This window comes from Bos indicus, chromosome 2, assembly GCF_029378745.1.
Source record: "Bos indicus isolate NIAB-ARS_2022 breed Sahiwal x Tharparkar chromosome 2, NIAB-ARS_B.indTharparkar_mat_pri_1.0, whole genome shotgun sequence".
In the NCBI taxonomy this organism is placed as follows: Eukaryota; Metazoa; Chordata; class Mammalia; order Artiodactyla; family Bovidae; genus Bos; species Bos indicus.
In genome coordinates, this window is record NC_091761.1 from 97,910,466 (window position 1) to 97,937,314 (window position 26,849).

Sequence of the window (26,849 nt, forward strand, 5' to 3'; positions counted from 1 at the left end):
CTCGTACCATTAGAATGGTTATTATCAAAAAGACAAGAAATAACAAGTGCTACAAGGATGCAAAGAAAAAGGACCCCTGTGCATTCTTGGTGAGAATGTACATTAGTGCAACCACTATGAAAAATAGTATGGAGGTTTCTCAAAAAATTAAAAATAGAACTACTATATGATCCAGGAATCCACTTCATGGTATTTATCCAAAGAAAACAAAACACTAACTCAAAAAAGATATAGGCACCCACATGTTCACTGAAGCATTGTTTACAATAGCCAAGATATGGAAGCAACCTAAGTATCCAGCCATAAGTGAGTGGGGAAAGAAGTTGGTTTATACATAAACACACACACACATGCAGTGGTATATCATTCAACCATAAAAAATTAAATCTTGCCGTATGCAATGATATGGATAAATCTAGAGGGTATTACGCTAAGTAAGTCAGGCAAATACCATATGACTTCATATATGGAATCTAGAAGGGCAGGGTGTGGGGTGGTGGGGTAAAGAAGTGAAGGGGATTAACCTCCATTTATAAAATAAATAAGGCATGGAGATGTAATACACAAGGAATATGGTTGGTAATATTGTAATAACTTTGTATGTGGACAGATGGTTACTAGACTTTGTGATGATCACTTTAAAATGTATGTAAATGTCAAATCACTATACAGCATACCTGAAACTAACATAATACTGTATATCAATTATGTTTCAATAATAAAAAATCCTGCCCATTACCTCTAACAACAACAAAGTAAATAATCTACATTTACCTACTAAATATTAATAACAAAAATATTAAAAACAAAAAAAGTAAATAATCTACATTTACCTACTAAATATTAAACTGAATTAGTTCAAAAGCATTATAAATAGAAAATCTGATAAATTTTTGGGCTTTCTTCAGAACACGTGGGCTTAATAATATAAGCATCACTGATATAATGTTGACAAAGCTGCATGGTTCCATAGAAAGTCCAGAGGTTTAAAGTTTCATATACATGGGGCAAGAAGCCTAGCTCCATCACTTAATTGGTTTTTTTACCACAGGCAAGTCACTTATTAAGTGAAATAAAGATAACAAAAATTACCTCCCATGGTTGTTGAAAGGATTAAATAATAATGTCAAATGTAAAGTAAATAGCACAATGCCAGTTAAAAAAAAAACATGTCCTCAATAACTATTAGCTCTCACATTCAAATACATTTCAAATATCATGAAAATAGAACACTAAAAGCCTGGAATGGTCACTTTGTTTTACATTTTACTCTTCGCTAGAAAAATTAATACATTGACTTTCTGTTTACTAGTAAAGATTAATGTATTCGCTTCCCTGGTAGCTCAGATGGTAAAAAATCTGCCTGCAATACAGGAGACCCAGGTTCAATCTCTGAGTCAGGAAGATCCCCTGGAGAAGGAAATGGCAACCCACTCCTGTATTCTTGCCTGGAAAATCCCATGGACAGAGGAGCCTGAAGGGCTACAGTCCATGGGGTCGCAAAGAGTCGGACACAACTGAGCGACTCTCACACACACACACATTAATGTATTCTGCTTCTAATTCTCTAATAATTCTTATTTATCTTTGAAAATTTGATAAAAATGATGAACTTCTTCCTCCCCAAATACCACACAGTATTTCACATCAATTTAGGGACATTAACAGGTTCTATGAAAGCTAGACTAAAAACTACATCTAGCTGTTTAAAATAAAACTAATTCAAATTGAATAAAATTAAAAATTTAGTTCTTCAGTTGTACTGGCCACATTTCAAGTGCACAGTAGCCACAGGGGGCTAGTGGCTAGGATACACAGACATAAAACATCCATCATCCCAGAAACGTCTACCAGAGCTGTTCTGGAGTATTAAAATAGTATGATGAGTAAAACTATTTTTCTCTAAGTTTGTTTTGTTTCATAAAATATCTAGATACCACTCTTTGTGGCAGATTCCCAAGAGGATCAAGGCTGTGAATATTTTGCCTACGAACTAGGGTCCAGCAAATAAGAAGCACTGAATAGTTATCTAATAGATGACATTATAATTTTGTTTTGATTAATCTAGCAAAAATTGACTAAGCTGGTAAAGACCAGAGCTGACAGCTGTGAATATGAGTCTGTAAATAGCTAAAATTTTTTCTAAGTAGCAGGTCAGCTTATACGTACTACCAACTGACTCCTGAAGCCAATGAGGGCTCCCTATTCTGACTTTAAATTTTTTGAACCATACATTTTGGCTAGGTTACTTGAGCAAAATTGTAAGAGCTGTCTATATCCTATTCCATTGAAGAACAGAAAAAACACATACTTACAGCTAATTATTTTTCACTATTCCTATAAGGGTTTTTCCTAGATAGAGCAATTGGGTAACTTATTTTTAAATAGTATGTATATATTCACACAGTCATTTTTAACAAATGAAACATTTTTAAAGTTCACCAAAGTTTTATAACTTAGAGATTATGGCATTAAGATTTTAGAAAATTGCTTTCCTTTTAACATATTTTGAAATCAAGAAAAAGTTGCTGCTATACACAGAACAGTAAAAGGTCTAATAATAATTTTGCACTTACACTGATACATTTTTCCTAACGGTATACTCATCCAAATCGTCATCAGAGCTGCTATCAGTTGCATCAGAATCCAGACCCTCTTCAACATGAGACAACAGGCCTGTAGCAGACAGTGCAAATCTTTGGATTTCTGCAGCTGTACACCGTGCAAAGCCATTTTTTGTGTCATTCCACAATTTAGTCTCTGCAGTCAATATGTTGATGTCTGGCTTAATTTCAGTGCATTTAGGTAAACTGTTATCCAAAATTGTGGTAGGTTCATGAAAAATCTTTACTTTGGGGAGCTGATGTTTCATAGAAAATTTCATTTGTTGACCATAGTGCTTAACAACATGCTTTGCCAGGAGCATCTGCAAATGTTTCTGAGTTCTTCTAGCCTGGCTAAGTAAAATTTTCTGTTTACTTACACACTGAAGTAAACGAGCATTCACTTCCTCCTCCTTTTCAGCAGCGGAGGAACTAATAGGCACATATGAGTGGTCAGGTCCAATTTTGTTTTGAGCATGGTGCAATAAACCCTTTTTAATCTCACCACCAACTTTATCCAGAAGTGCATTCTTTTGGTACCATTTACAGTTTTTCAGTTGTACTTTATCTACATTAGTGTCTTTGGTTACATTTGAATCCAAAATAATTTGTACATCTGTCACGCATGGACTTGTGGTATCTGACAGAGGTTCCTTTTTGATGAACTCTTCAGAATGAGAATGACAAATTTTACTGAGCTGAATACTGCCGCCATTACACAGGATGTTTTTCAGCTTATTGCAGTTGGGTTCCCCTAATTTCTTTTGTTTATAATTCTCATTGTATTTATTTAACGTAGTGTTAGAACTCATTAAAAGAACTGTCTGGTAATGTTTTGAAGACTGAGGGGAGCCAAAATGTTTTAAATTCACAAAATTAGTGTTAAGAGTAGGTTCAGAAGTTGGAAATCCCAGCATCTGAGAGAAAGTGTCTCCTTTTAGCTTTTCATCTACAGTCCTTGGACTTTCCATGCATAGCATCTTGTCCGATTCCATGGTATTCGGTAAAGATGAAAAGCAGATACCCTTTGTTGCTGCCTCCCTCAGAGCCGGGGTCATGGCGAATCCTGCAGATAATTACTGGAAACCTAAAATAACATAAAAATAAAAGATCAAATATCAAGAAAAAAGTTTTATGCTTATACTATTACCAAGGGCAACGCTTTCAATGTCTCTGGTTAAAAAGTATTGAATGGAACCAAACTCTTCCTTAATTTGCCAACTCCTAACATTATCTCTGCTCTTTGCTAGTTCATAAGGAATTTAATAAGGATTATTCTTTACTCTGACTATAGGCCTACTACCCAAAACTTCAATGAAAGATGTATTGTACCTAGTACATAAAAGACAAATATTTGTGAATGCAATTATATCTCAAGATTTCATTTTTTTGACAATGATTAGTGATAGTCAAAAGAAAAAAAAAATCCATCCTGGGATTCATACTTGAAAATGTGACTTGATCCCACATTTCCAAACAAAAATATATTTTTATAAAATATAACTGTTCAAAATTTTCATTTCTCAATTTAAACTTCACAATTTGAACAGTATTAATAACTAAAACACAGAACTGAACCACAAACAAAAAAGTATATAATTGGAAATTCCCTGGTGGTCCAGTGGTTAGAACTTCATGTTTTCACTGCCAGGGCCTGGGTTCAATCTCTGCTAAGGGAATTAAGATCCTGCAAGCCTCGTGGTACAGCCAAAAAAAAAAAAAAAGTATATTATTTCACAGGTGCTAAAAAATAATGTAGTGAAAACTAGCCTGATCCACAATGTGAAAATTTTTTTTCTAAAAAAATCTGCAATCATTATTTTCTTTTCACAAATGGATACTCATCAGTTATCATTACAGAAGCTCTTACTCCTGCCTGAAAACACAGTAGGGGATATTACAGATGACACTAAAGATTAATCCCATAATTAAACAAATTTCATATTATTTTATCAAAGTAAAAAGTATAAAATTACATATTCTGACATAAAAAAGGTAATTTAGTACTTAATTTAAAAATTATGAAGATTAAAGAGTTAGTGAAAACATTTTATATCATTAACAATCACACATTTTCGAAGATACTTTGGAACTATAACACTATAATTTCTGTCTCAAAACACATGACAGTTAGTAGCCATTTAAATAGCCAAATTCATATAAGCCAAGTCCCCGGACTTAGCTGTAACTCTCGATCCTTCATTCTTGTTTAAAAACACAAAACCAAAATCATATTCTCTGCAAAGACTAACAAGAATTATCAAAAGGAAAAAAAAGGCACAAAACGTTTATGAAATTAGAATAAAAATCTATACAGAGGGTTAAAAGTGACAGACTAGGAAAAGATATTTGCAACATATATCAACAAAGGATTAGTATCCAGAATACATAAAGAACTCCTAGAAACAAGCAAAAGTTACAACAGTCAGATACTTCAGAGATGATGACATTCAAATGATCATTAAACATATACTCAATCATACCAGTAATAAAGGAAATGTAAATAAAGCAAGAGATGAGTTTTCTAATCAAATTGAAAAGAGAGTTTTAAGTCTGAAAATATCACTTGCCATGGGAATGTGGGTAAAGAAGACTTCTCACATCTATCTGAACCACAATTTTATGCTAATTTGACAATAATGTGAAAAGGTGCATAAGAGATCAGTGTTTGTATGAGAAAACCACTCTTTCAAAGTAACCTACATATTTAACAATAAGATAATGGACATTAAAACATGTGGAATGCTAGGTAGTAGTTAAAAAATGAATGAGCTAGATCTATATATATCAATATAGACAAACCTCAAAAACAAAATAATTTTTTAAAAAATGGTGCAGAATATATGTACTATGGTGCAGTGGTGGTGGTTTAATCGCTCAGTTGTGTCCAACTTTTTGTGATCCAATGGACTGTAGCCCATGGGCTCCCCTGTCCATGGGATTCTTCAGGCAAGAGTACTGGAGTGGTTGTAATTTCCTTCTCCAGGGGGATCTTCCCGACCCAGGAATTGAACCCAAGTCTCCTGCATTGCGGGCAGATTCTTTACCAACTGAGCTATGAGGGAAGCCCATACTATGGTACCATATAAATAAAATACAAACACAAACTATACCATATTTATGTATATATACATGTGTGTGTTTAAGTGTTTACAAGAACAAAAGAGGAACCAGAAAAATACCCACCAAAGTTGTAACAGTAGTCAGGTAAATTGCATGAAACAGAACTAAGAGTGCTGCTTTAAGACAAGTTGAATTTTAGCTATAAAATTTTATTACTTAGGGGAAAAAGATTCAGTGAAAAATGAACGAATGTTAATGGCTGTTAATTCTGTGCAATAAAAATATTTGCCTATTTTATATTTTACTGTTCAATGTCTCAAAAAATAAAGAGATTTCTGTATAATTTTCTGTGTCAAAATTTATATACTTTTATATGTCTCAAAAATAATAAATCCTATTTATAAAAGATTTTTAATTTTTCCAAAAGCAAACAAATAGGAAAAAAATAACCAGAATATTGGATTTTCTTTTTAAAAATATATTTTGCACTTTTATGAAAAACAGAAAAATATTAAAAAAGCTAGCACTGGGAAATTTTTTTTTCAAGATTCTGTCTGTCACTTAATGCAATGACCATAACTTCTAATTTATAGATATTAACAATTGTGTTTAGATAATTACATTGCTCTCTGAGGGAAACTGCCCTAATCAGTTCTCCCTGAGGCAGTTATACTCAAAAGATACTATACTCTATCCCCTCCTTACCCTTTCTCCTTTAGAAATTTGAAAAGGGTACGAAGTATGTAATCAAAGTGGTGGGCAGCAGGACAGGGGTGAAATAATGAGAAGCAGTGGATTTCTTATTCCTGGATAAACTAGAAATAAGGGAAAACTAAAAATAAGCAGAAAAAGATATACCGATTATTAGATAAGAACTAGAGTTAATAGAAAAAAGAGAAAACAAAGAAATGTAGACATTGAGAGTGGCTAAGAAACATTTATGGTAGAGATCTAGAATAAAGCATACACACAAAAAACTCTGGTAGGGCTAGGGCTTACTTGGTATGATAGGCAGGTTCTAAAATGATCTTAAAAATCCCAGTTTCCTGGTATTCATGTCTTTGTGTAATCCTTTCTTCTTGAGTGTGGAGTGGATTTATTGACTTCAGTGTGGACTGGATTTAATGACATTCTTTTCTAGCAAATAGAATGTAAAAGAGATAATGGGATGCCACTTTTAAAATTAGGTTACAAAGAGATCGTGGCTGCCATCTTGTCACCCCCTCACTCACTAAAGAACATTAACTGCCACGCTGTGAGCTGGGAAGACTCTCATGGCAAAGAACTACTGACTTCAGCCAATAGACAGCAATGACCTAAAGCCTGTCAACAGTCATGCCAGTGATCTGAGAAGCAGTGATCCATCCTCATTCCAGCTTTCAGATGCCTGTAGCTCTAACACCTTGACTGCAGCCTTGGGAGAAACTTTGAGCGAGAGGCACTCAGGAAAGCCATGCCTATATTCTTGACCCACAGAAACTGTGAAATAGATGTTTTAAACCATAAAATTATGGATAAATGTGTTATATGCTATGTGCTACATTAGTTTAGTTCAGTTCAGTTGCTCAATCGTGTCCAACTCTTTGCGACCCCATGGACAGCAGCACGCCAGGCCTCCCTGTCCATCACCAACTCCCAAAGTTTACTCAAACTCATGTCCATTAGTCGGTGATGTCATCCAACCATCTCATCCTCTGTCATCCCCTTCTCCTCCTGCCTTCAATCTTTCCCAGTACCAGGGTCTTTTCATATCAGTCAGTTTGCATCAGGTGGCCAAAGTATTGGAGTTTCAGCTTCACCATCAGTCCTTCCAATGAATATTCAGGACTGATTTCCTTCAGGATTGACTGGTTGGATCTCCTTGCAGTCCAAGGGATTCTCAAGAGTCTTCTCCAACACCACAGTTCAAAAGCATCAATTCTTTGGCACTCAGCTTTCTTTATAGTCCAGCTCTCACATCCATACATGACTCCTGGAAAAACCATAGCCTTAACTAGATGGAACTTGGCTGGCAAAGTAATGTCTCTGCTTTTTAACATGCTGTCTAGGTTGGTCATAACTTTCCTTCCAATGAGTAAGCATATTTTAACTTCATGGCTGCGGTCACTATCAGCAATTATTTTGGAGTCCCAAAAAATAAAGTCAGCCACTGTTTCCACTGTTTCTCCATCTATTTCCCATGAAGTGATGGGACCAGAGGCCATGATCTTTGTTTTCTGAGTGTTGAGCTTTAAGCCAACTTTTTCACTCTCCACTTTCACTTTCATCAAGAGGCTCTTTAGTTCTTCTTCACGTTCTGCCATAAGGGTGGTGTCATCTGCATGTTACTGATACTTCTCCCGGCAATCTTGATTCCAGCCTGTGCTTCATCCAGCCTGGCATTTCTCATGATGTACTCTGCATATAAGTTAAATAAGCATGGTGACAAAATACAGCCTTGATGTACTCCTTTTCCTATTTGGAACCATTCTGTTGTTCCATGTCCAATTCTAACTATTGCTTCCAGACTTGCATACAGTTTTCTCAAGAGGCATGTCAGGTGGTCTGGTAATCCCATCTCTTTTAGAATTTTCCACAGTTTATTGTGATCCACATAGTCAAAGGCTTTGGCATAGTCAATAAAGCAGAAATAGATATTTTTCTGGAACTCTCTTGCTTTTTTGATGATCCAGCAGATGTTGGCAATTTGATCTCTGGTTCCTCTACCTTTTCTAAAACCAGCTTGAACATCTGGAAATTCACAGATCACGAATTGCTTAAGCCTGGCTTGGAGAATTTTGAGCATTACTTTGCTAGCATGTGAGATGAGTGCAACTGTGCGGTAGTTTGAGCATTCTTTGGCATTGCCTTTCTTTGGGATTAGAATGAAAACTGACCTTTCCCAGTCCTGTGGCCACTGCTGAGTTCTCCAAATTTACTGGCATATTGAGTGCAGCACTTTTACATCATCATCTTTTAGGATATGAAATAGCTCAACTGGAATTCCATCACCTCCACTAGCTTTGTTCATAGTGAGACTTCCTAAGGCCCACTTGGCTTCACTTTCCAGGATGTCTGGCTCTAGGTGAGTGATCACATCATCATGATTATCTGGGCCGTGAAGATCTTTTTGTACAGTTCTTCTGTGTATTCTTGCATTCTCTTCTTAATACCTTCTGCTCCTGTTAGGTCCATTCCATTTCTGTCCTTTATTGAGCCTATCTGTGCATGAAATGTTCCCTTGGTATCTCTAATTTTCTTGAAGAGATCTCTAGTCTTTCCCATTCTATTGTTTTCCTCTATTTCTTTGCATTGATCACTGAGGAAGGCTTTCTTATCTCTCCTTGCTATTCTTCCGAACTCTGCATTCAAATGGGTATATCTTTCCTCTTCTCCTTTGCTTTTGGCTTCTCTTCTATTCACAGCTATTTCTAAGGCCTCCTCAGACAGCCAGTTTTCTTTTTGCATTTCTTTTTCTTGGGGATGGTCTTGATCCCTGTCTCCTGTACAATGTCATGAACCTCTGTCCATAGTTCATCAGACATTCTATCAGGTCTAGTATCTTAAATCTATTTCTCACTTCCACTGTATAATCATAAGGGATTTTAGGGCATACCTGAATGGTCTAGTGGTTTTCCCTACTTTCTTCAATTTCAGTCTGAATTTGGCAATAAGGAGTTCATGATCTGAGCCACAGTCAGCTACCGGTCTTGTTTTTGCTGACTCTATAGAGCTTCTCCATCTTTGGCTACAAAGAATATAACCAATCTGATTTCGGTGTTGACCATCTGGTGATGTCCATGTGTAGAGTCTTCTCTTGTGTTGTTGGAAGAGGGTGTTTGCTATGACCAGTGCATTCTCTTGGCAAAACTCTATTAGACTTTGCCCTGCTTCATTCTGTACTCCAAGGTCAAATTTGCCTGTTATTTCAGATGTTTCTTGAATTCCTACTTTTGCATTCCAGTCCCCTATAATCAAAAGGACATCTTTTTTGGGTGTTAGTTCTAGAAGGTCTTATAGGTCTTCATAGAACCGTTCAACTTCAGCTTCTTCAGCATTACTGGTCCAGGCACAGATTTGGATTACCATGATTTTGAATGGTTTGCCTTGGAAACGAACAGAGATTATATTGTCATTTTTGAGACTGCATCTAAGTACTGCATTTTGGACCCTTTTGTTGACTATGATGGCTACTCCATTTCTTCTAAGGGAATCTTGCCCACAGTAGTAGATATAATGGTCATCTGAGTTAAATTCACCCATTCCGGTCCATTGTAGTTCACTGATTCCTAAAATGTCGACGTTCACTCTTGCCATCTCCTGTTTGAGCACTTCCAATTTGCCTTGATTTATGGACCTAACATTCTAGGTTCCTATGCAATATTGTTCTTTACAGCATTGGACCTTGCTTCCATCACCAGTCACATCCACAACTGGGTGTTGTTTTTGTTTTGGCTCCGTCTCCTGCATGCTACATAGCAATATGTGATTAATGCACTGGGGTTTAAAGATTTGGGGATTTTGGACTCTGGAAGGTCTAGCAATATCACAGTTCCTGTTCCAGTATTTCCATTAAGTTTTTCTATATTCTATTCTCAAGTGAATCCTTATTAAACACACACACACACACACACCAAAACCTAGCCTGAAAGTCTCTCTACTTTGCAATCAAAAGAACTTCACAAAATTAGCTATGTCTCCTATAATTAAAAAAGGATAAACTATGTTCATGTAGCTTTAGTGTAAGACACAAGTCCATTTATTCCAACTTTTTAATTAAACATACAATCATTATGCATAATGTTTACTAATTGAGCATTCTAAACTCTATCACTTCTAACTACCTCCACATGACATAAGCAACTACACTTATTACTAACATTTCAACTGCTTGAACTTTTTTTGTTCACTACTCTGTATTTTGTTAACTACTCTGTCTTCAACATGCGAAAGTATCTGAGATATAGCAGATACCTAATAAATATTTGGTTAAAAAAAAAAAAGTGGTTGCCATTACACTTAAAATCCAAACTTGTTCTTATCATGGCCTATAAAGTTCTTCACTATCAAGTCCCTGACTACTTCCCCTCTTAGTAACTTTCTCCACAGGTTGCTACATTCCATAAACAGTGGCCTCTGTGCTATTCTTGAGCACAGAAAGTCCTTGCTTCAGAGACTTCCTATTTACCATTCTCTCAGTCTGGAACAATTTTCCACATATAAGATGGCTGGCTCCCTCACTTCATTCATGTTTCTGCTCTAAAGTCACCTCCTCAGAGAGTCCTACCTTAACTAATTATTTACAATAGCCCTAGCACCTCATTTCACGATTCTCCATTCCCCTACACTGTTACATTGAGCCTCAGAACACTAATATCAGAACCTGACACTCTATTACATTCTAAGGAAATAATACAATTCAAGGGCAGAACTCAGTTTTGTTCAATGTTCTAATCTGCAGCACTTAAAACAATGTCTGGTACATAATAATTGTCAGATATTTGTTGGCTGAATAAACAGTCATAATTTTTAAAGGTATTCCAGAACTTATGTAGTAACAACATCTATTTCAGTTATCATTTTTAAAATAAAATTAATCATTGAAATGCACCATATCAAAAGACTAAAGAAAAAAAATTAAAAGCATTTGACAAAAGGAAATGGCAACCCACTCCAGTACTCTTGCCTGGAGAATCCCATGGACAGAGGAGCCTGGTAGGCTGCAGTCCATGGGGTCGCAAAGAGTAGAACACGGCTGAGCGACTTCACTTTCACTTTTCACTTTCATGCATTGGAGAAGGAAATGGCAACCCACTCCAGTGTTTTTGCCTGGAGAATCCCAGGGACAGGGGAGCCTGGTGGGCTGTCGTCTATGGGTCGCACAGAGTCGGACACGACTGAAGTGACTTAGCAGTAGCAGTGTGTGTTCATAATCGGGAAAAAAACTCAGCAAACCAGGAAAAAGAGGGAAATAGCTTAACCTGACAAGGAACATTACTCAAAAGCCTAGCAACAACTTCATGGTTATGATGAAAGACTGAATACTTCAATTGTTAAGACTGGGAATGAGGCAAGGTGTCTGTTCTTATTACTCCTATTCATCATCACATTGGAGGTCCTAATTAGTGGGACAGATGAAGGAAAAGAAACAAGAGTCACATATATCTGGAAAGTAAAACTGTGTCTACTCATTGATAACATGATTTTCTACATAGAAAATTCCATGCAGACATGATCACTCACTCAGTTGTGTCCAACTCTTTGCAACTCTATGAACCATAACCCCACCAGGCTCCTCTGTTCATGGGATTTCCCAAGCAAGAGTACTGGAGTGGGTTGCCATTTCCTTCTCCAGGGAATCTTCTTGACCCAGGGACCTTCTTCCTCTTGACCTCTGTCTCCTGCATTGCAGGCAGATTCTTTACCACTGAGCCACCTGGAAAGTCCTAAAGGGATCTATAAAAAAAGCTCCTAGATGTAATGAGCTTACTAAGGTAGCAGATAAAAAAGTCAAGACACAAAAATCACTTGTATTGCTAAATATTGGAAATGAAAAAAAAGATAGAAAATTTTAAAACAGTAATAATTTCAATAGTTTAAAAATATTAAATACTGAGGTGTCAATCTAACAAAAAATGTGCAGGATCTACACACTAGAAAAGTACATCATGTGAAATGCTTGGCTGGATGAATCACAAGCTGGAATGAAGACCAGGAGAAATATCAATAACCTCAGATATGTAGATGACACCACTCTAATGGCAGAAAGTGAAGAAGAAATAAGAACCTCTTGATGAGGGTGAAAGAGGAGAGTGAAAAGCCGACTTAAAACTCAAAAAACTAAGATCACGGCATCCGGTCCCATCACTTCATGGCAAATAGATGGGGTAACAATGGAAAGAGGGACAGACTTTATTTTCTTGGGCTCCAAAATCACTGCAGATGGTGACTGCAGCCATGAAATTAAGACGTTTGCTCCCTGGAAGAGAAGCTATGATAAACCTAGACAGCATATTAAAAAGGAGAGATATCACTTTGCTGACAAATGTGCATATAGTCAAAGCTATGGTTTTTCTAGTAGATACGTATGGATGTGAAAGCTGGAAAATAAAGAACACTGAGCACTGAAGAACTGATGCTTTCTTATTGTGGTGCTGGAAAAGACTCTTAAGAATCCCTTGGACACCAAGATCAAACCAGTCAAGCCTAAAGGAAATCAACCCTGAATATTCATTAGAAGGACTGATGCTGAAGCTCCAATACTTTGGTCATCTGATGAGAAGAGCCAATTCGTTGTAAAAGACGCAGATGCTGAGAAAGACTGCGGGCAGGAGGAGATCAGGATGACAGGGGATGAGATGGCATCACTGATTCAATGGACATGAGTTTAAGCAAACTCCAGGAGATCGTGAAGAACAGGGAAGTCTGTGTGCTGCAGTCCATGGGGTCCACGTCAGACACAACTTAGCATCTGAACAACAACAAGATTGCTCATGGATTAATTATTCAATATTGTTGCAATGTTAATTCTCCTTAAACTGATATATAGATTTAACACAATCCCAGTCAAAATCTTGACAGGAATTTTGTTAATATCAATAAGCTGATTCAAAATTTGTATGGAGCATTTTCCAGATGGTCCAGTGGTAAGGAGTCTGCCTCCCAATGCAGGAAACACAGGTTTGAGCTCTGGTCCAGAAAGATTCCACATACTGCAGAGCAACTAAGCCCATGAGCCACAACTACTCAGCCTGTGCGCTGCAAATGCTGAAGTTCACATGCCTAGAGCCCATGGGCCCATCCAACAAGAAAAGCCACCAGAACGACAAGCCCATGCAAAGCAACGAAGAGTGGCCCATGTGCAGCAAGTAAAGACCCCATGCAGCCAAAAGTAAATAATCAACAAATTTTAAAAAATCTGTATGGAAAGAGAAAGCAACTAGAATAGCCAAAACAAGAATGAAGCTAAAGGACTCATAATGCCTATCTATTTACTTTGGTCAAAATAAGCATGAATTGGCCAAAAATGGACACAGATCAATGGGAAAAAATAGCTGTTAAATAGACCCACAGGTATACAGTCAATTGATTTCTGATAAAGATGTAATGGCACTTCAATGCAGAAAGACGGTTTTTAAACAAATGCTCTGGAACAATAAGGTACCCATCTGCAAAATTCTGAGCCTTAACCCATATCTCATACCTTATACAAAAACAGTCACATACGTCAGAATGGATAGACCTAAATGTAAAACTTAAAGCCATAAAATGTCTAGAAAAAAATAGGAGAAAATCTTTGTGATATTGGGTTGGGCAAAGTTTTTTTTTTTTTTAACTATGACACAAAAACATTTGTAAGAGAAAAACTTGGTAACTTGGACTTCCTCAAAATTAAACAATAAAATAAACATCTAACAACTATTTAAAACATAATAATTGAGGAGCCTTTGACATAAATATACAAAAGGCAGTATGTCTAGGAATTAGTGGAAATCAGATGTGCATACTCCTGAAAGTCACAGAGTTTACCATTCAGGTTAATTCAGAAAAATGGTTTCAACTATTATACAGTTTTAAATTGTAACCATTTTCAACTGTGTATTATTTTCTCTTATGCATAATAGACATCTGTTTAGAGGCAGAGCACATGAAGAACACTGATTTGAGAGCATAAAATAATAATTCTGCTAGTTCACCTCAAGATATCTTCACTAGTTCCATACGCTGTATTCCACATGATCAAAATTATTTTATAACATCTAAAATCTCCAGTATTTTGGAAGCCAATTTAAGACATTGAGAATAACTACAAGACCACCTGGTTTTCATTTGGGTATAAATCCATCGATACCACAACTTATTTATAGAGAAGTGCTTATGACTGGCAGCTGAAAACCTATTTCATCTTTTAAAAACAAAACATTTCCCCAAAATACATGGAAATTAACCAGTTGACTTTTTAAAAGCAGAAAATGAAGAAATTTATTTTTTCTCAGAAATATAGTTTTGTCTATTTCTGGTGGAAGCTGAATTTTATTTATTTTTCGTTGTTGTTTAATTGCTGCTGCTGCTGCTGCTGCTAAGTCACTTCAGTTGTGTCCGACTCTGTGCGACCCCATAGACGGCAGCCCACGAGGCTTCCCCGTCCCTGGGATTCTCCAGGCAAGAACACTGGAGTGGGTTGCCATTTCCTTCTCCAGGCGATCTTCCCAGGGATTGAACCCACATCTCCTGCATTGCAGGCAGATTCTTTACCACTGAGCCACCAGGGAAACCCACCTTCATTAAATGTATATTTGATCTCAGATCAAACATTAAACCATTCAGTTAACGCACACAATAACTGAGAAGCATGTTAAGAGACACTATGTTAGGTACTAGGAAGATGGCAGTGAGCATGACAAGTAAGGTTTCTATTCTTACAGAGCTTACATTCTATCCAACAAATGGTAGACAGAGAACACACAAATAAGAAAATAAAAAGGTAAGACGTAAATAGGGGTCTCATTGTTTTTATAAAAATCAAAGTAGAGTAACAGGGCATGAGTATGTTGCAGTAGGAGTTAACTTAGATTTGATGATGAAGGAAGTCTCTTGATGAGATCTGCTCTAAGACTAGAAATTACTAAAATCTAACCAAGATTTCAAGTAAGAACTTTTCAAGGAAAAAAGACAATTCATACAAACCTTTAAAGCAGGAATAAATTTGGTATGTTTGAAGAAGAATAATTATAAACTTATCTAGAACATGAGCCAGAGAAAGGAGCCCAGGATCATGCCAGGGAGTTCACTCACATTTATCTGAACAAAGGAAGAGGCATTACGGGGAGAAAGAAGCCTAAAAGAAAACTTAGAAAGTTCAGCTGGTGGGAATTCCCTGGCAGTCCAGTGATTAAGACTTTGACTTCCCAATGCAGGGAGCACAGGTTCAATCGCTGGTTGGGGAACTAAGATCCTGCTTGCCATGTGGTATGGCCAAAAAAAAAAAAAAAAGAAATGCTAGAGACTAACACCACTATAACTGAAGTAAGAATGCCTTTGATGGACTCTTTAGCAGACTGGACATGGCTCAGAAAAGATCTGAGCTTGAGGATATATCAATAGAAACTTACAAAATGAAAAGAGGATAGATGGTGGTGGGGGAGGGAGAGGTTGGGGGGTGAGGACACATAAACAAGAATATCCAAGAATTGTGGGTCAACTAAAAAAGGTGTTAATGTATACACATAATGGGAACAGTGAAGGGGAAGAGAAAAGAAATATTTGAAGCAATAATGACTGAGGATTCCTCCAAATTAATGTCAGACATAAAACCACAGATCCAGCAAAGTCAGAGAACATAAAGGAAGATAAATGCCAAAAGTAAATTATATAGCATAAGTCATTCAATACATGAAGCACTGTATTAAAATTAAAGTACACAAAATTATATATAATAGCCAATATAATTGGAGAAGGAAATGGCAACCCACTCCAGTTTTCTTGCCTGGAGAATCCCAGGGACGGGGGGAGCCTGGTGGGCTGCCGTCTATGGGGTCGGTAAGAGTCGGACATGACTGAAGTGACTTAGCAGCAGCAGCCAGTATAATAGCCAATAGTATTTAGAATAATAGTTCATTAAAATTTTATCACTAAAAATTTATCATACATTTTCCCCACTAGAATGAAAGCTGTATGAAAGCAGGATGTGAATGTTTTCATTCACTGCTGTATCATAAAATATTGTTGGGTACATAGCAGGCCCTTAATAAATATTTCTTCAATAAACATCATTCAAAATAATAAAATCATTTAAAAATTTCAAGGGGACTTCCCTGGTGCTCCAGTGGCTAAGATTCTGCGCTCCCAATGCAGGGGGCCCAGATTTGATCCCTGGTCAGAAACTAAATCCTGGATGCCACAACTGAGAGTTCATGTGCTGCAACTAAAAGATCCTGCATGCCACAGAGGTCCGGTGTGCCGCAACTAAGACCCAGCACAGCCACATAAGTAATAATTATAAAAACATAACAAAAATGTCAAGGAAAGGGGTTCATAAGGTACTTTACTGTGAAAAGAATCTCAAGGCTAGGAAATACAACATTGCTGTCCAATAGAAATATGACATGAGCTACACATGTAATTTAAAATGTGCAGACATATTACAAAAAATAAAAAGAAACATGAAATTTTAACTTCATTGTTACCCATTATATACAAAATATTATGACTTCAACCTGTCAGGATAAAAACATCCTTATGAGATATATTATTTTTTGTGTGTGCTAAAACCTTAAAATACAGTGTTTATTTTACATTTAGCACAAAGTCTATATGGACTAGCCACATTTCAAGCGCTTAATGTTAATAGCCACATGTGGTTAAGGACTACTGTACTAGATAGTATAAAGTATATAGTACCCCTAAAGAAAACATGAATCAACCATTAACTAAAACATTTCAGTTCCAAAGCATAATAGCAGCTTCAGATCAGTTCAGCTCAGTCGTGTCCAACTCTTTGCAACCCCATGAATCGCAGTACGCCAGGCCTCTCTGTTCATCACCAATTCCCGGAGTTCACCCAAACTCGGTGATGTTTGGGTGACCCAAACATCATCAAGTCGGTGATGCCATCCAGCCATCTCATCCTCTGTCATCCCCTTTTCCTCCTGCCCCCAATCCCTCCCAGCATCAGGGTCTTTTTCAACGAGTCAACTCTTCACATGAGGTGGCCAAAGTATTGGAGTTTCAGCTTTAGCATCAGTCCTTCCAATGAACACCCAGGACTGGTCTCCTTTAGGATGGACTGGTTGGATCTCCTTGCAGTCCAAGGGACTCTCAAGAGTCTTCTCCAACACCACAGTTCAAAAGCATCAATTCTTCCGCACTCAGCTTTCTTCACAGTCCAACTCTCACATCCATACATGACCAGTGGAAAAACCATAGCCTTGACTAGATGGACCTTTGTTGGCAAAGTAATATCTCTGCTTTTTAATATGCTATCTAGGTTGGTCATAACTTTCCTTAGGTTATACAAAAAGAATGTGAAAAAGGCAAATTCTCAAAGGAGTTTTCCAAGCATCTTGATCTTCTTATGAATACTCTGGAGAACAGTGTGGAGATTCCTTAAAAAACTGGAAATAGAACTGCCATATGACCCAGCAATCCCACTGCTGGGCATACACACTGAGGAAACCAGAATTGAAAGAGACACGTGTACCCCAATGTTCATCACAGCACTGTTTATAATAGCCAGGACATGGAAGCAACCTAGATGTCCATGAGCAGATGAATGGATAAGAAAGCTGTGGTACATATACACAATAGAGTATTACTCAGCCATTAAAAAGAATACATTTGAATCAGTTCTAATGAGGTGGATGAAACTGGAGCCTATTATACAGAGTGAAGTAAGTCAGAAAGAAAAACACCAGTACAGTATACTAATGCATATATAGGGAATTTCGAAAGATGGTAACAATAACCCTGTATGCGAGACAGCAAAAGAGACACAGATGTATAGAACAGTCTTTTGGACTCTGTGGGAGAGGGCGAGGGTGGGATGATTTGGGAGAATGGCACTGAAACATGTATAATATCATGTGAAACGAATCGCTAGACCAGGCTCGATGCATGATACAAGATGCTCGGGGCTGGTACACTGGGATGACCCAGAGGGATGGTATGGGGAGGGAGGAGGGAGGGGGGTTCAGGATGGGGAACACGTGTATACCCGTGGTGGATTCATGTTGATGTATGGCAAAACCAATACAATATTGTAAAGTAATTAGCCTCCAATTAAAATAAATTTATATTTAAAAAAAGAATATTGTTTCTAATTATGCAGATATTGGGTGGGAAAAACAGTAACTGGATCTTACCTAAATCTAAGAAATTTGTTTTTAGTTGCTAAAATACTGTGTTCTATTTACTGTTGGCACCACTATCATCTTTTATGATATTTATTTTATATACACCCAAGATACTCAAGCAAAATAGGTTCCTTCTCTAAAAAGAATTTAGTCAGTCCATATATATAAGACTTCAAAGAAATTGGAATGAGCAAAACTGAGAAAAAACAACTTCCTTAACCACAACATACAGAAACTAAAATAGTAACCTAACAGGATTTAAGAAGCAAAACTGCAAAAAATCTTATCACCCTTTCAAAGGTGACAAGAAAGCAACCAGATAAATTATTTTAACTATTGGTGGTTTAGACAGTAAAGAATCTGCTAGCAATTCAGGAGACCGGGGTTCAATCCCTGGGTTGGGAAGCTCCCCTGAAGAAGAGAATGGCAACCCAGGCCAGTATTCTTACCTGGAAAATTTCATGGACACAGGAGCCTGGAGGGCTACATTCCATGGGTCACAAAGAGTAAGACACGACTGAGTAATTAATACCGTCACACTTTCTCTTTAAGAAGCAATAGTTCTAGATAATCCAAAAATCAATTATATTTGCCAGGTATGAACTTTGCTTTCATGTTTTTTACAAGAGTTTTCAACCTGCATTCTGAATTAAAATTAATAATCATTCCTTAGCACATCTGCAGCCCAGAAATTTTAGGCACAGTGAACAAAAAAACAAAAACCAATCCACTGCAAAACTGTTACAGATAATCCACAAAGCAAACAACCCTACAGCAAAAAGTCCAGATTTCAATTTACATTTTCTTAGAAGTATCATAAAAACTACCAACCAGAGACAATTTCAGTAAGACATGCCAAAGTTTATTCCTTTAAATTATAAGCATTTAAAAACTACAAATAAAAAGTTTTTTCTTCCTGGTTACTTTAAATTTATTATAAATAAAACCAAGTTAATCCAAAAAATTGGGGGGACTGTAAAGTCGGGTCTACAATTTAATCCAATATTCACTGTGAATTAAGGAAGAAGTCAGTTGTTCTGATGTTTACATTACTACAAATAAAAAGTCTTGCCCTGTTGTCTCCAAAATGCTTCCATTAGTGACTTAATCTTTAGGATTTATAAATCATATTTATGAAATTTAGCATTAATTAAACACAATCTAATCCCTTGGACATCATGAGCTTTAGTAAATACTATCATTTTGTTGCTGTTTAGTCACTGAGTCACGTTTGACTCTTGTGACCCCATAGTCTGTAGCCCACCTTGCTTCTCTGTCCATGGGATGTTCCAGGCAAGAATACTGGAGTGGGTTGTCATTTCCTTCTCCTGGGCATCTTCCCAACCCAGGGACTGAACCTGCACCTCCTACGTTGGCAGGTAGATTCTTTATCACTAAGCTACCAGGGAAACCCAATATCATCATGTCATCTCTCAAAAGCTGCATGTACACAGTGAGATAATTATATCAATAATTTTTGAGTTGATCCTGACACTAGTAACCAGGTCTTTACAACTACTATTTAAATATAGGCAGGTCACATATACCAAATAAATTTTGGCATTTGGGCTAAAGAAAATCAAAAGTTTGCCAATCTAGTCCATTTTCAGAGTTGAAACTAAAAATCTAGACAATCTAAATAAGACCCACCCATCCTTCTGAGAATGAACATTAAAAATTAAAAACCAAATCTGATTTTCCAGCCCCTAAAATACTACTCCAGATTTGATTATGACTTACATTCTAACATGCATATGTATATTCCATAAAGTCCATGGAAAATATCATATCAATATCTACTCCGATATTAAATGTATTCTCTCAACTGAAATATGGATAATCCTAATTTTCTTCAGTGCAACAATATAAACTAGGAATAAAAGTACCATAAAGAAAGCAGATTCATCCTTAAGTTAAAAGAAAGTGAAAAGACTACCAATAGATAGAAGTGAGAACTCTGAAGCAGAGACAAACAATTAAATTGTTTCCAAACTTATAACTTTAATGTGTTTCATATAGTCAATCCATTATAGTAACAGTGAAGGAGTAGGAAAAAAGCATAACTTCTTTTAGAAAATTTTGAGCAGCTCTTTCAAACATTACTGAAATACAACAGGGCTAAAGTTCTGAATTTGTAACTCATAATGTTAAATTAAGTCAATTAAACCAATTAAGTCAATAAAAGTAATGAGAATCTACACTGGTATAACTTTATTCCTGAAAAATACAGGAATTACTGGAACATGCAAATACAAAATACACTGCTGTGTTTTCAAGATTTCTTTATACCACAAATGGGCATTTTTAAATTACAGCAGAAAGCACTGCAGTAATTGGCATGACCAAGGTACAGTTAGCTCAGTACTTTGTATTCAATAATGTTTATAGCTAGAACTTCTTCCACTTCGAAAACTATGCCTAAAAAGGAATTCTCTTTGAAGACTAAAGGAATTTAATTAAAGATAAAGCCACTTGGGTGGCCACAGAACACATCAAACAGATCATAGTTCAAACTTCAAGCAGAATTATTACTATTCAGTTACAAAAGCATGACTCATAGGAATATAAATGAAGAGTCATGTTTTTTTCTGTGTACATCAACTTAGATCCAGAAATTCACGTTAAAATTTAGCGCTATCACATTTGCTCATTATATACATTTCAGCTTCAACTTAATTTCAAGTGGTTAAACACTGATTAATGACCTACTATTAAATAAAAACAAATTTTTAACTACTTTAAATAACATGCTTGAAAATTCTTGATCTTAAAGAACCAGAAATAATAAATTAAAAGTTCATTAGAAATATAACAAAGCCTTTATTTTATAAATGAATGCATTTTTCCCAATTCTGCAAGAGAACTGTCACATTCATATAGAAAAGTGTTCCTAAAAACCTAAAAATATTATCAAGTATTTAAAAACTTTCACTATAAATTGTCCTCAGATTTCCATTACAGACTGTCTCCAGGCAAGTACAATATCATTTTTTAAGACTTGCTGAGAGTTGGACTGTGAAGAAAGCTGAGCTCCGAAAAACTGATGCTTTTGAACTGTGGTGTTGGGGAAGACTCTTGCGAGTCCCTTGGACTGCAAGGAGATCCAACCAGTCCATTCTAAGGGTGATCAGTCCTGGGTGTTCTTTGGAAGGACTGATGCTAAAGCTGAAACTCCAATACTTTGGCCACCTCACACGACGAAGAGTTGACTTATTGGAAAAGACTCTGATGCTGGGAGGGATGGGGGCAGGAGGAGAAGGGGACGACAGAGGATGAAGATGGCTGGATGGCATCACCGACTTGATGGACATGAGTTTGAGTGAACTCTGGGAGTTGATGATGGACAGGGAGGCCTGGCGTGCTGAGGTTCATGGGGTCACAAGGAGTCGGACACAACTGAGTGACTGAACTGAACTGATTTGTTTATCTCACACAGAATAACAAGCACAGTTCAGTGAAATCTCTTCAGAACATGTAAAAAGGAAAAAAAAACAAAACCTCTCAGAAATGAATACACCTTCCTTTCCTTTCTAAATCAAACATACTGAAAGTAAGACTGTATTGATGACTGAGGGTCATCACTAATGTACCATGTTCCATTATAGTCCTTTAATATAGTAATAGTAAGGACTTTAAGGCTAGAGGTGTAACAGATGATATGTTTTAAAGTCAGTAAACTGGTTGCTAATTTCCTATTGACTGTCACTTCAGTTGCAAGCGGTTTCATTCCTTCACTGCTGATTGTAACCTGAAGAATACAATCAATAAACAATCTTCTACACCAGAAAGAAAGCTTTTGGCCTCTATCAACTATTGTACAGACAATTTAAAAAAAACAGGAAGAGAGATAAATAACTGAGTAAGTAAAAATTATTCATAACAAATAAGATTTATGTGGTAGATTAAAGATAGGCTTTATTTTGTTTTTAGTTACTAAGTTGTATCCAACTCTTTTGTGACCCCACCGAGTATAGCCCACCAGGCTCCTCTGTCCATGGGACTTCCCAGGCAAGGATACTGCAGTGCGTTGCCATTTCCTTCTCCAGAGGATCTTCCCAACCCAGGGACTGAACACAAGTTTCCTGTATTGCAAGGAGATTCTTTGCCACTTTGCCACCAGGGAAGCCCCAGGTTAAAGGCAGTAAAAGATGTTAGAGCCAATTCAGAGATGTGCTATCAAGAGCATCTATATAATGAAGCAAAGTAACTTCAGACACCAGGCTTTTTTCCTTTAAAAACAGAAAAGGCTATAAGTGAATCTGGAACAATTAAAGTAAAATTTGTAATCGAATTCCACACTAGACAGTTGAATGAATAAAGGAAATGAAATAGTCTAAGTTATTATGATAAATGGCATCAAAACTGGATGGAATTACTGGATAATGCAGCAGTTGCACAATGGGCAGTCACTGGCAGACAACTGTGATAGATCAAGAGGCCCCACCTGAACAGAGAGATACTCAAAGTAAGGAATAAAACAGTAAGAGTATATTGCCAATAAAGCACTCATAACTAAGACAAAAAAGCAAGATATAATTTCCTGAAAAATTTCAGAGATCAAAAAGATAAATATTAATAGTCAACTTGCAAGTGTTTATTAAGCATCAACTATGTAATTGCACTTATCAAATATGAAATATATTCCTCTTCCACAAGGGGCTTCTAAGAAAATAAAACACATATATCACAGACACACATGAAAAAAAATTTATGCTAATGAAAGCAAGTTCTTTTGTTTTATTGCTAATACCAGATGATGAATAAAGATGTAATATGAGGCACGCTCATACACTAGATGAGTATTAATACTCAGGAAGGCAATTTGGTGATGTTACAAGAGCCTTAAAACACACACACTTCCACCAATAATTCCTCTTTTACAAATCTAGGAGAAATTTTTTTCCAAAGCTTTACATAAAAGGCTGTATTCTCTGTAGTGAAATTTATATCAGCAAAACATTAGAAACATCCCAAACATGTGCCAACAGGAAAAATTTTAAATATGATAATTATACGATATAACACTGAGCTTCCAAACATAATTTTTTCAAAGACTAAGGACATGGAACAGTTTATGAGGTAGAGTTAAAATACCACATAATCCTAGTTTTAGGAAAAATGTGCAAATATTCATTGGCACATAGAAATACAAATTATTTGTATTTTTTATTATCTGCACCTGTTTTCTTTCCCCAAATTATTTATAATAAGATTTAAAAACAAGCAATTATTATTTGAAAAGGTACATAACACACACACAGAGTAAATGTTAAAAAAAAAAAAATCAGTGTGATACAACTGGCCTGGATTTAGAAAAATTTCATGTAAAAAAAGTTAACCCAGAAGGGCTGGGTAAAAGAAGTAATGATTATCTAGATTAAAACTATGAGAAATGGCAGAAACCTTGACACTGATTTGATTAAGTGGGAAAAATGGGAGAATCAATGATAACAATTACAACAGATTTTAAAGACATTCAAATATATGCTATTTCATCATTTATATTCTTCTAAGATGCTGGCTTTAAAAAAAAAAACGGACTTCTGTTAAAAAAAAAACGTATTACCTGTCAATTTCTATATGTGTAGTGTTGATAAAGATTACAAACACTTTTACTAACACAAAGCATTTGATTCTCATAACAACCTCTTAAGGCACGGACAGTATTACGAAACTATTTAGAAGAGGATACAGAATCGGAGAGGTTGTAACTTGCCCAAACAAGCTAGTAAGAACTGGAAACAGCAGAGGCCACTCACTGCTAAGCAATTTCTCAAGCAATCCACAGTCCAGAACACCAAGTTTTTTGCTAATGTTTAATTATTTTTAGAGCCACTTTTTCCTAGTCAAAAATACTGTCGATTTTGTCTACAGGAGTGGTAAATATCTTCAGTTCAGTTCAGTCGCTCAGTCGTGTCCGACTCTTTGCTGCTAAGTCGCTTCAGTCGTGTCCGACTCTGTGCAACCCCAGAGACGACAGCCCACCAGGCGCCCCCGTCCCTGGGATTCTCCAGGCAAGAATACTGGAGTGGGTTGCCATTTCCTTCTCCAGTCGACTCTTTGCGACCCCCATGAATTGCAGCACGCCAGGCCTCCCTGTCCATCACCAACTCCCGGAATGCACTCAAACTCACGTCCATCGAGTCGGTGATGCCATCCAGCCATATCATCCTCTGTCGTCCCCTTTTCCTCCTGCCCCCAATCCCTCCCAGCATCCGAGTCTTTTCCAATGAGTCTTAGGTTTTATCGCTAACAAACCTGCCCCATCCCTCGGTATTTAAAAAAAAAAAAAAAAAAATTTCCCACTGACGCAAACTCAGCACGAACTTAAGCAAACTGGTTAGGGCGGACGAAGGACAGACGAAAGAACTATCCTCTTAAATCTCGCCAGTTGACCAAAGTTTGGATTATCAAAAAGTAAAAAGAGTACCGCGCAGCAACAAAGACCAGCACAACCAAATATAAAAAAACAAATTTTAAGTAACATGCTTTCCACAGTTAAAAAAACAAACAAAATCTATCCCCCCAGACCGCTGATGCGAGGGTAAAAGAGTGAATCTGCACGGAGAAGAGCGAAAGCGGGCAATGAACGAACCAAATAGTACTAGTGAGTAAGAAAACACCACAAGAAGGTCCGTCCAGTGCCCTTCCTCCCTGTAAAGCTAGCCTCTTCTTCCTTTCCAGTAGTTTAATAATCGGAACACTGTCCTGTATTTCTTGCTACCAAACACCACACATCCTCAAGTTTTCCGGCAATACATCAATCCCTTCAGCACACAAACCTGCAAACACCATTCCTCAACAATTCTCTAGATTCCCCTCCATCCCACGTAATTCTAAAGGCCAAATCAACGTCTGCCTAGATAAAGTGGAAACAAGTAAAACAACGGTCCCATCTAATACAAACAGGTCCGCCCTCAGAGATTCCCCAAAGCCGGCGTCATCACAACCGCACTCAGCGAGGCGCGGCCGCCGAGGCAAGGGACGGACCCGGGAGACCACGTGTTCGGCCCTCTGCGCACGCGCCAGCCAAAACAAAAGGGAGGACAGCCAAGCCCCGCCCCTGCTCCCACGTGACAAAGTCTAGATCCGCCCCTCCCCTCCCTCCACCCCTTCCCTCCCCTTAGCTCTGCCAAGGCTGTTAGGTTTAGCCGTTTAAATTTGGCTGCGGTCCGACCCTACCCTAGAGCGCGATCCTGTGCCGGGACCCAGAGTCCAACAGCTCAGAAGATTCGGGGGGCGAAGGGGCTGCCGGTCGGTCGCCTGGCCCGCAAGTCCACCCAGCGGTCTTCGCTCTCCCCTCCCCGCGGGGCCGCAGTCCCCGGCAGAGGAGACCCAACCCCCTCAAGCCCGCCACTGAGACGCCGGCCACTCGCCTGCTGGGGCGCCCTGGCTCCCCTCCGCCGCCGCACCTTCGGTCCGGCCGTGGTGGGGGCTGCCGAGGTGATCTGTAGCTGCCCACCCTCCTCCCCCCACCCGGGGCGCAGCTGACTTGTCTCCAGAGCGCGTCCCGCTCCCGCCCCGGCCGCCGCCGCCGCCGCGGTTTAACAGTCCGCCAGCTGCCCGCAGCTCCGGGCGGCTCGGGGGACGGAACCTTGCCGAGGTGGAGGGGCAGTGGGCGGGGCGCGCCGCTGGCCAATGGCAGCGGGGGAGGGGCAGCGCCATGCAAATGAGCGCGGGTGGCGGGGAAACCCCGGCAGGATGCTGTGCCGGCAGAAGCGTCCAGGAGCGTTCTGGAAGTGGCTGGAGCGCTGGCGCCCGAACCCTGCTGCAGAGGCGCGGCCGCTCCCTTGGGGCGGGCTCCGCACTGCTCCTGCTTCCTACTCACCGCGGTCCTCAGCCAGCCGGGAAAAACACATACACACACTCACACATACAGACACCAGGAATACCGCCCGGCGACTTCCCGCCCCTGCTCTGCTATTTCTGTACCACCACGACAGCAAAAACAAAGCGAGAGGATAGTCAGGCTGCTCTACACCCTGCCGCCCGCGCTGGCTCCTGGCGGCCAGACACCCCTCCCGCCCCGCCACTGGAGGGACAAGTTTTAACAAAGCTTTGTCACTGTTGCCAAGTCTATGCGTGTCCCTGCGTTTGCTTTTCTTCAGGTTTTGCGCTCGAATGCAAAGTCATAATTCTGTACGATCCTAGAAGGGCCCTGGGAGAGAGTGACAAATCTGCCTTGAATCTGAGTCGGTTTTATTGGTTTAAAAAAATAATAAATCAGGAAAGGTCAGCTCAAACATTTAAAAATCTGTACAGAGCTGGTTTAAGTGCCGTTGTAGTTAACTCCGTTCTGCAGTAGCACAGTCAATTGACAGAGTTTTTACGTGGAGATAGTTGGCCAGGGACA

At 38.2% G+C, this 26,849-nt stretch overlaps 1 protein-coding gene across 9 annotated transcripts in view; it reads right to left on the bottom strand.

The window, feature by feature from the left end:
* The window catches only part of KANSL1L (KAT8 regulatory NSL complex subunit 1 like), a 125,559-nt gene extending 99,519 nt beyond the window's left edge, over positions 1–26,040 (bottom strand). The window contains exons 1-3 of one of the 9 annotated variants that reach the window (XM_070771466.1): positions 25,679–25,854; positions 6,666–6,803; positions 2,577–3,690 (exon numbers count right to left, since the gene is read on the bottom strand). In XM_070771466.1, coding sequence (XP_070627567.1) covers positions 2,577–3,661 — 1,085 coding nt within the window. In that variant the 5' untranslated portion in view covers positions 3,662–3,690; positions 6,666–6,803; positions 25,679–25,854. The other 8 variants (XM_070771482.1, XM_070771460.1, XM_070771479.1 and 5 more) reach the window with 8 other exon arrangements.
* Positions 26,041–26,849: the final 809 nt, after the last annotated feature.